Source organism: Hyla sarda, chromosome 6, assembly GCF_029499605.1.
Source record: "Hyla sarda isolate aHylSar1 chromosome 6, aHylSar1.hap1, whole genome shotgun sequence".
Taxonomy (NCBI): Eukaryota; Metazoa; Chordata; class Amphibia; order Anura; family Hylidae; genus Hyla; species Hyla sarda.
In genome coordinates, this window is record NC_079194.1 from 294,424,906 (window position 1) to 294,435,911 (window position 11,006).

Sequence of the window (11,006 nt, forward strand, 5' to 3'; positions counted from 1 at the left end):
TGGCGTAACGTCAGTGTGAATGGGCAGCAAAATCCTATAAAAAAACAAAACAAAAACAATAAAAGGCTGCTGCAGCGGAATTCCGTGCTAAATTTTGCTCTGAAAATACCTAGTGTAAAAGGGCCCTAAATGATTTTCAGTGTTTTATTATGGCCTATATACTGTGGAAGAATCAGAATGTATTATATTGCACACTAAGTCGAATGGATCAGTGCACAATCTTTACTATAAGGGCCCATCCACACTACAGAATATTCCCCCCTGGTGGAGATTCCATGCGCAGCAGGCACCATCAGGATTAGTCAGCACTAGGACTGCAGGGACATGCGCTGCCTCAATCTCCAAAGGCTTTGTGCAGGAGACCCATAGCTTCACCCTTCGACCTTATTTAGCTTCAGGCCAGGCCTAGGACCAAGTCAAACTGCAAAATCTAAAGCAGTGTTTCCCAACCGGTGTGCCTCCAGCTGTTGCAAAACTACAACTCCTAGCATGCCCGGACAGCCAAAGGCTGTCCGGGCATGCTGGGAGTTGTAGTTTTGCAACAGCTGGAGGCACACTGGTTGGGTACCACTGCTCTAGTCTGGTTCAGTTGGCCACGTCGGTAGGGTGTTTAGGCCTCGTTCACGTCTTAGTCAGAGGCTCCATTTGGGCCCTCCGTTAGACTCCGTTTTAGCCAGACGGTCAGTTGCACCATCCACACCGATGGATCCCATTTACTTGAATGCGGTTTCGGCTAGTCTTCATTAATATTGCAGGATCTGACGGACTAAAAAAAAAAATTACCAATTGCAGCATTTTTTATGTCTGCTCTCGCTCTAAATGGCTTCTGCAATTCTAAGTTCTGACGCTGATGTGAACATAGCCTTACAAGTGTATCTGCTGGTGAACTACTCACTGCAAACACACTGCTACACTTAAAAGTCAACCGAATGTCCTCACTTCCGACATGTTTCTCTGGCCAACCTGTGTCGTCAGGGGTAAATATATCCCTGAGGATGCCGGTTGGCAAAACAAAATACGTCGGAGGGCACTTTTTTGTTGAATTTTTAGTGTCTTTTACCCAATGATAGTTTTAAGCCTTACAGTAGAAGAGTCAACATTATAAGCATCCATGCGTACTGCAGACATATGAATGCAGATCACAATGCAAATATGTATACAGCGTTCCCTGTGGGACCCAGGCAGCTGTTCTCTGTCCATACAATGTGCTATTATCACTAAAAGTAAAGCTGTGTCTTGTTGGCCGAGCAATTTACAAGCAGGTACACTTGTCACCAAGTGGAAATGGATATCTAGTCAGGAGCTGCATAAGCCAATAGAATACAAGTGATCGTACGACAGACGTTTATTCTGCTCAGAATAGATGTGATTCATTACAATAGAGAGCGATTTCCTCAGTGTGCATTATAATAAATTCTGATTTCTCCACAGTACTATTATAACACACACATATATAGTGTATCTAAATGGGATCTCTGCTTATGACAATCCCTAAGTGTCCATTGACAATGAACTCATCACATGATGTACCCCTGAAGAGACCTTCAGCTGTAATCTGTGTAGAAACCTGTCGGGAAGACTTCAGTTGCCCTGCAGCGCCACGACAGGTGACATTTAAGCATTACACAGTGTCCATTCACATCAGTGGGATGTCTGTGTTTTGCAGGACAGAAAATTAGATGAGGATCCTGAACCTGCCCCGCCCCCCGATAATTTAGACTTACCCAATAGGGTATATAACAAAGGGTTTTCATTGTTGGATAACCCCCTTTAAGTTATCCTCTAGTCCAGTGGTCTTCAACCTGCAGACCTCCAGATGTTGCAAAACTACAACTCCCAGCATGCCCGGACAGCCAACGGCTGTCCGGGCATGCTGGGAGTTGTAGTTTTGAAACATCTGGCGGTCTGCAGGTTGGAGATCACTGCTCTAGTCCATTGTTTCCCAACCAATGTGCCTCCAGCTGTTGCAAAATTAAAACTCCCAAACGCTTTGAACAGAAGCCCCATAGCCACATCCTAGGACCTTACTGGGCTCCCAGCCAGGACTAGGACAAAGTCATTGTGCTTCCAGCTGTTGCAAAACTACAACTCCCAGCATGCCCAGACAGCCAACGGCATGTTGAGTTGTAGTTTTGCAACAGCTGGAGGCACACTGTCTTTAGTCTTTTCCAGTTCTTTAAATGTCTTAGACGTATCTTCCATTTTATTTATTTTTTAACCCTTTTATGTTGTGTTCTCCCATAGATCTCCCTAATCATAGCCGGCATGATCGGGGTCATAGTCTATCGGCTAGCGGTCTACGCCGCGTTTGCCAGCATCATGGAGAACAACGACACGTTGGAGCCCATCAGCGGGCTGCTGACGCCACAGCTGGCCACGTCGGTGACCGCTTCCTGCCTGAACTTCGTCATAATCATGATCCTGAACTTCTTGTACGAACGGGTGGCCATATGGATCACTGACCAGGGTAAGTGGGCACAGGTGGGTTGACCGCCATACCTGCTGAGGTAAACCACCCCCCCACCGGACCAGATGAGAGATTGTTACATTGTTGTCTCTAACATCTTTATTCACAGTCTGCTACATTTTATCTTCCGCTGAGAACCGGTCACACGTTGGTTCTAGAATGCGATGTAAACAGAGGCCTGTCTGACCATTAAAGGGGTTATCCAGGAAAAAACTTTTTTTTTTTTTTTTTTATAGATCAACTGGCTCCAGAAAGTTAAACAGATTTGTAAATTACTTCTATAAAAAAAAAAATCTTAATCCTTTCAGTACTTCTGAGCTTCTGAAGTTAAGGTTGTTCTTTTCTGTCTAAGAGAGCACTTAGACAGAAAAGAACCACCTTAACTTCAGAAGCTCATAAGTACTGAAAGGATTAAGATTTTTTAATAGAAGTAATTTACAAATCTGTTTAACTTTCTGGAGCCAGTTGAGATATTTATATATATTTATATATATTTATATATATATATATATATATATATATATATTTATATATATTTATATTTATATATATTATATATATAAAAAGTTTTTCCTGGATAGCCCCTTTAACTTTAATGGGATTCAGCAAAGTCATTCACACAGCAGAAATCCAGTCCGGGAAAATATAAGCCTGGTCTTATATTTTTCCGGACTTCGGCTGCAGAATCCCAATGAAGTCAATGAGGCTTGATTTCTTCCGCGTTTGTGCGGAATTCGTGCAGAATGCATGCAGATTCTGTGCAGAATCCACACAAACTTTGACTGTTCAGTTAAATAAAATCTATCTTTTTGTAGAGCTGCGGAGTCATGTGGAATTTCTGCAGAATTTCTTCAGAGAATGCGGCCTAAGGGTACATTCAGACTATTTAATCTGCTTCAATCATTCTACAATAAATCTGCTGCAGATTTTCTGCATTGCACACATTGAATTCAATGGGGTCTCCGCTGTCCCATTTACATGGCAGAATCTGTGATTCTGCAAAAACGTTGAACATGTCTTTTAAATTTTGCAGAATTCTTGGTGGAATCTGTGTTTTGAGCACACAAAAATTCTGCCTAAATTCTGCTCAAATTCTGGAAACTGCAAAATAGCAGAATTTCCGCTGTGTGAAGATAGTCTTAGGCTCAGTTCACTTCTGCAGCTGTCCCATCATTCCATTAGTGCTGGGTAAAGACTGTGATGTTTCCACCAGACCTTCCAGCACCAAAGCTGTCCTGAGTTTGGTAGATTATTGGAATTATACTGTAAAATGACAATTTCTTCTTTTTCCCATAACTAGAAATCCCCAGAACACACTTGGAGTACGAGAACCGGCTCACCATGAAAATGTTCCTATTCCAGTTCGTCAACTACTACTCCTCGTGCTTCTACGTGGCTTTCTTCAAGGGGAAGTTTGTCGGCTATCCCCGCGAGTACACCTACATGTTTGGTAGCTGGCGAAACGAGGAGGTGAGTTGTGTAAAGATGCCGAACAGCAAAATGTCGGGGGGATTGCTGATGTTATAGGAGTAGTCCGGCTTCGCAAAATGTATCTCCTATCAAAAGGTTAGGGGATAAGTGTCTAGGGGGATGTTGACACTTTTTTTCCCTGTCCTTCTGGATAGGGGATACATTTGGATAGCCCCTCCAATAGATTGGGATCACAGGACAACCACACCACCTTCAAACAAGGGACCCACTTATATGATGCCTGTGATTCTACTTGTGCTTCCACGTTCCTCCCCCCACTAGTGTTCATTGGGGGCTGTAGGACCCACCTGCACAATACAAAGGGGGTTTCCTATTAAAGCAATGGTATGTTTCTAGTAGTTATTAGTGCAAGTATAAGTGCTGGGCCATCCAAGCAATGCCTTTACTATAGGCACAACGGAGTAAGTTGCTGCCAGACACCTCTGGTGGTTGGTTATCTACCTTCCGTACGGTTTTCAGGGGAGAGTTGGGAGGCCCCCATACACATTAGATGTCAACTAAAATTGGTGGGGTTGGCCAACATTATACATTTCAGTTGTTCTTACACATTAGATCAGGAGAGACCCCCACTAAACCACAGAATGGGTTGACTTTCAAAGGGATTAGTTGGGTTCTTTGTCTAGTTCTCTACTGTATGGCAATCACAATATATGTTGTATAAGTTGTTTTTTTTCTGTCATAGTGTGACCCGGCCGGTTGTCTGATAGAACTCACAACGCAACTCACTATTGTGATGGCTGGAAAACAAATCTGGGGAAATATACAGGAGGCATTTGTCCCGTAAGTAAATCCTCTTGTTTTCCACACATATTAAAATGAATCCTTAAAGGGAACATGACAGCTCTATATCCTGCTCAGAGCTGCAGACATGGACCAATGGCATTTATAAACAATTCTCTATATAATAGATGGATCTGGAACTGGTGGAGAAGTAGAAAAGCCAGAAATAGTCCAGAGAATTTGTACAGCCGATGGGAGCAGGACTATGACCTACAGGTGTTTGGACCCCTGGGACTCTTCTATGAATATCTTGAAATGGGTAAGAAAGAGAGAGAGAACCTGTCATATATTGTTTGTTTTTTGTTATTGTGAAAAAGCATCCCTATGTACTAGAATATAACTACTATAATACTGCCTCCTATATACAAGAATATAACTACTATAATACTTCTCCTATATACAAGAATATAACTACTATAGTACTGCTCCTATATACAAGAATATAACTACTATAATACTGATCCTATATACAGAAATATAACTACTATAATACTGCCCCTATATACAAGAATATAACTACTATAATACTGCCTCCTATATACAAGAATATAACTACTATAATACTGATCCTATATACAAGAATATAACTACTATAATACTGATCCTATATACAGGAATATAACTACTATAATACTGCCCCTATATACAAGAATATAACTACTATAATACTGCTCCTATATACAAGGATATATCTACTATAATACTGCTCCTATATACAAGAATATAACTACTATAATACTGCCCCCTATATACAAGAATATAACTACTATAATACTGCCTCCTATGTACAAGAATATAACTACTATAATACTGTCTCCTATATACAAGAATATATCTACTATAATACTGCTCCTATATACAAGAATATAACTGCTATAATACTGCCTCCTATATACAAGAATATAACTACTATAATACTGCTCATATATACAAGACTATAACTACTATAATACTGCTCCTATGTACAAGAATATAACTACTATAATACTGCTCCTATGTACATGAATATAACTACTATAATACTGTCTCCTAATATACAAGAATATAACTACTATATACAAGAATATAACTATTATTATACTGCTCCTATATACAAGAATATAACTACTATAATACTGTCTCCTATATACAAGAATATAACTATTATACTGCTCCTATATACAAGAATAGAACTACTATAATACTGCCCCAATATACAAGAATATAACTACTATAATACTGCTCCTATATACAAGAATATAACTACTATAATACTGCCTCCTATATACAAGAATATAACTACTATAATACTGCTCCTATATACAAGAATATAACTACTATAATACTGCTCCTATATACAAGAATATAACTACTATAATACTGCCTCCTATATACAAGAATATAACTACTATAATACTGCTCCTATATACAAGAATATAACTACTATAATACTGCTCCTATATACAAGAATATAACTACTATAATACTGCCTCCTATATACAAGAATATAACTACTATAATACTGCTCCTATATACAAGAATATAACTACTATAATACTGCTCCTATATACAGGAATAGAACTACTATAATACTGCCTCCTATATACAAGAATATAGCTACTATAATACTGCTCCTATATACAAGACTATAACTACTATAATACTGCCCCCTATATACAAGAATATAACTACTATAATACTGCTCCTATATACAAGAATATAACTACTATAATACTGCTCCTATATACAAGAATATAACTACTATAATACTGCCCCCTATATACAAGAATATAACTACTATAATACTGCCTCCTATATACAAGAATATAACTACTATAATACTGCTCCTATATACAAGAATATAACTACTATAATACTGCTCCTATATACAAGAATATAACTACTATAATACTGCCCCCTATATACAAGAATATAACTACTATAATACTGCCTCCTATATACAAGAATATAACTGCTATAATACTGTCTCCTATATACAAGAATATAACTACTATAATACTGCTCCTATATACAAGAATATAACTACTATAATTCTGCTCCCTATATACAAGAATATAACTACTATAATACTGCTCCTATATACAAGAATATATCTACTATAATACAGCTCCTATATACAAAAATATAACTACTATAATTCTGCTCCTATATACAAGAATATAACTACTATAATACTGTCCCACATGGGCTTAAATATATAGTAGTGTCCGTATGTGTGAGTAGTGGTTATAAAAGTATATTTCCTCTTCTCTTCTAGTTATCCAGTTTGGGTTTATAACTCTGTTCGTGGCCTCTTTTCCTCTGGCTCCTCTCCTCGCTCTCCTGAATAACATCCTGGAGATTCGTGTCGACTCTTGGAAGCTGACCACGCAGTTCAGACGCGCCTTTGCGGCGAAGGCTCACAGCATTGGGGTCTGGCAGGAAATCTTGAATGCCATGGCGGTATTATCGGTCGTAACAAACGTGAGTGCATTGGGCAGAGTACAGGGTTAACGAACTTACAAACCAACCGTCACCTGGGTCACCTGGACAAGCAATGAGGCCTCTTGGATGATGGGAAACCGGGTCCTGCACCTAGTGGGGGCCCATTTATCGTTGATACTTATTGGGTGGGTGCGTGATGTCCTGTCACCTAACCCAGCAGGGCCTGACAGCAGGCAGCATAGCTCCGTTATACCGGCGGCGGTGCGGGAGCGAGGAGGGTGCAGTGTGCAAGGGACCTAAATCCAGAAAATCTGTCCATGAACAAACCCCCACGCCCCCTTGTGACGTCACTCCATGCCCCCTCCATTCATGTCTATGGGAGGGGGCGTGACGGATGTCACGCCCCCTCCCATAGACATGAATGGAGGGGGTGTGGTGTGATGTCACAACCACGAGCGCCCGAACGCAGCGTACTGAACATAATGTTCAGAACGTTGTGGTGTCGGTGCAATCAGACATCATATCCCTATCCTTTGGATATAGGATGAGATGTCTAGGGGTGGAGTACCCCTTTAAATACTAGAACGCTTTTTTATTTGTTACTTTTCTCTATTTTAGGCTTTCATTGTGGCTTTCACCTCTGACATGATCCAGCGCTTGGTCTACTATTACGCCTATTCCACCAATGAGAGGTCCCCCATGTCCGGATATATCAACAGCAGCCTCTCTGTGTTTGACGTCTCCGATTTTAACGACCTCAGCATGCCGCTGGAGAACGTCATGAACGTCACATTGTGCAGGTGGGTGGCGGGATGTTTTTTTTGTGCCCGTTTATAATATAGGACTCCTCAAGTCTCATGGTTGTCCGCTGTTACCACATCATAATCCACAGCTCCGTGGGGTTGGGTTTTATAGTTAGTGGGAGAATAGCGCCAGAGCCTCCGCTATAACCTTATATTGTTTTTTTTTCCCACAGGTACAGAGATTATCGCTACCCTCCAGACCATGAGCGGAGATACATGCACACTATGCAGTTCTGGCACATACTGGCAGCAAAAATGGCCTTCATCATCATCATGGAGGTATGATGGGAGTCGTAGTTAACAGTAGTTAAGTTGTTTGAACAAATAGACGGGGCACAATGTTGGACTAGCAGATATGGGGCGTTTTCATCCCAATAAAACATCGCTGCATTGATGACTTCACTTAAAGTGGTCTCAAACTGTGGCCCTCCAGATGTTGCAGAACTTCAACTCCTCCCAGCATGCCCGGACAGCCAAGGCTTTGTACAGGGGTCCTATAACTTTACCCTAGGACCTTATTGGGCTTCCGGCCAGGCCTAGGACAAAGTCAGACTGCGGAATCTAAAGCAGTGTTTCCTAACCAGTGTGCCTCCAGCTGTTGCAAGAATACAACTCCCAACTTTTGAAACATCTGGAGGGACACAGTTTGAGACCACTTAATGTCCTAAAATATTCAACTCCCCCCCCCCCCCCCTACCTTTTTAACCCCTTAAAAATGCAAGAAGGCTATATCTGACCTGGTCCTGCACCTAGTGGGTGCCCATTTATAGTTGACGCTGATTGGGTGTGTGTGGGATGTCCCTTCACCAAACCCAGAAGGGCCTGACAGCGGGCAGCAGAGCTCCATTATACCGGCGGCGGTGCGGGAGCTAGCATGGCGCAGTGTGCAAGGGACCTAAATACAGAAAATCCAATCATTGCCTTCACTATGGACAAACCCCCACGCCACTCCCCCTTGTGACATCACACCCCCTCGATTCATGTCTATGGGAGGGGGTGTGGCGTGATGTCACCACCTCGGCCGCCCGAACCCAGTGTTCTGAACATAATGTTCAGAAACACTGGGGTGCCGGCACAGCATGAAATGCATGAAGGCTATATCTGTATTATAAAGGGTAACTCCAGTACATAAGCACTTTATCCCCTATCCACGGGATCCTGGGGGTGCCAGGCAGGAAAGCGAGGGGCTCCCACTGGTCTGACCCTCAGCGATCAGACATTTATCCCCTACCCAAAGGATCCTGTTTATAGGGAATAAGCACTTCTGTACCAGAGTTTCCCCTTTAAGACTGTATGTGGAGAGCTTGGGTCAGTCAGCCAATTCTAATAGCTGACATGAAGCGATCTACATTGCCGGCTATTGACTGTTAAAATGATGCTGTCAACACTGACCACGGTCTTTAAACAGTGTCCAGTGCACACCATTGCTGGTCCAGGGGATGGTATCATGGGGAGCCGATTCCTTTATTCCTGTATTAGGCCCCGTGGCTCCTGTGACTGGGCTACTAGTAGAGTCTGCCACAGACAGGCTGAACCAGTAGATCACTGATAGCATAGTAAAACATTAATCTATTCTATTAAATTGATCTGTACGAGCAATCAAATGAGATAATATAAATATATATATATATATATATATATATATATAAATTAATTATTATTATTTTATTTATTATTATTTATTATCATTAAACCTTGTCCTCCCTTGTGTCTTCCAGCACGTGGTGTTTGTGGTGAAGTTCTTCGTGGCCTGGCTGATCCCGGACGTTCCGTCCGACGTGAAGGCCAGGATCAAACGGGAGAAGTACCTGACGCAGAAGATCATCCACGAGTACGAACTGGAGAAGTTACGGGAGAAGCTTTGCGGAAACGATCACACCGACGCCATGGCGAAAGAAGTCATGGCCACCGAAGGGAAGGTGCAGCTGTCTGCCGCCATGTAGCGCGGCCTCCGCCACACCTCTGGACGCTCAAGCCATATTATCAAGCCACGTTCTCCAAGTTAACTTCCATATCTGTGGGCGGAGCAAAGCGCCTGATCCCCGGAGCTCCGTAAGACTTATCCAACATGGCTGCTACCAGTACTGGGGCTATGGACAAATACAGGGACCCCCAGTCCTGCTGTTATATCACACTGCATTACCCCATCACACAGCCCTTAGCTGGGCCTAGACAATGGCTATGGGGCCCCAAAATAGCTAAGGGGCCCACAGGACAATTAAAAAAAAAAATGTTTTATTTTTATTTTATTTAAGATAGATCTGCAACTTTTTAATGACCCCTTTCAGTCAGTCACTTTAAGTTGCGCAGCCCGCCGGCACCTTTATTTGCACTTTTTATAGTAGTAGTAGTTGGGTGTAGGTTTCGTTTAAGGGGTTCATCCCAAAGGCAGTGAGATTTTTTTTTTGCCGTTTTAAGGCGTTAGTGTCATTTATTTTCAAACTTGTTTGACATATCAAAAAGTTTTGATCGGTTGGGGTTTCAATGCTGGGACCCACACTGATTCCTAGATATAGCTGGGAGAAGAGCAGGCAGCGCGCTTCACTCATTGGCTTGCTCCGAATCATTGCAGGAGACAGGCTTCAGTATAGTCTATGCCCGTGTTTCCTAATCAGAGTGCCTGCAGCTGTTGCAAAACTACAACTCACAACATGCCCGGACAGCCAAAGGCTGTCCGGGCATGCTGGGAGTTGTAGTTTTGCAACAGCTGGAGGCGCCCTGGTTGGGAAACACTGGCCTATACAGTGAATTGGAGGAAGCGCCGAGCCAGGGAGTGAAGTGCACTGCCATTTGCTTCTTTCGGCTCTGTTTAGGGATCAGTGAGGGTCTCGGTAGCAAGACCCTGACCAATGAAAACTTTTGATGTGTCAAATTATTTTTTTTTCTTTTAAATTACCGTAATGCTTTAACGAAAGATTTCCTAACTTTGCCCCTAAACTTTACTTTGCTGTGTACATTTTTTTTATATTAAGACTCCATCATCAAATATATATTTTATAGCTCAGTTTACAGAGCAAAGTATTAGTAGAACATGGGAGATT

The 11,006-nt window shown here is 42.0% G+C and overlaps 1 protein-coding gene across 7 annotated transcripts in view; it reads left to right on the top strand.

Annotated features, from left to right (window-relative positions):
* The window catches only part of ANO5 (anoctamin 5), a 113,801-nt gene extending 103,211 nt beyond the window's left edge, over positions 1-10,590 (top strand). For all 7 annotated transcript variants that reach the window (XM_056527796.1, XM_056527798.1, XM_056527799.1 and 4 more), the window contains 8 exons: positions 2,245-2,467; positions 3,768-3,937; positions 4,641-4,738; positions 4,867-4,997; positions 6,996-7,201; positions 7,781-7,962; positions 8,139-8,244; positions 9,684-10,590. In XM_056527796.1, coding sequence (XP_056383771.1) covers positions 2,245-2,467; positions 3,768-3,937; positions 4,641-4,738; positions 4,867-4,997; positions 6,996-7,201; positions 7,781-7,962; positions 8,139-8,244; positions 9,684-9,908 — 1,341 coding nt within the window. In that variant the 3' untranslated portion in view covers positions 9,909-10,590. The remainder of the gene's footprint in view (positions 1-2,244; positions 2,468-3,767; positions 3,938-4,640; positions 4,739-4,866; positions 4,998-6,995; positions 7,202-7,780; positions 7,963-8,138; positions 8,245-9,683) is intronic.
* Positions 10,591-11,006: the final 416 nt, after the last annotated feature.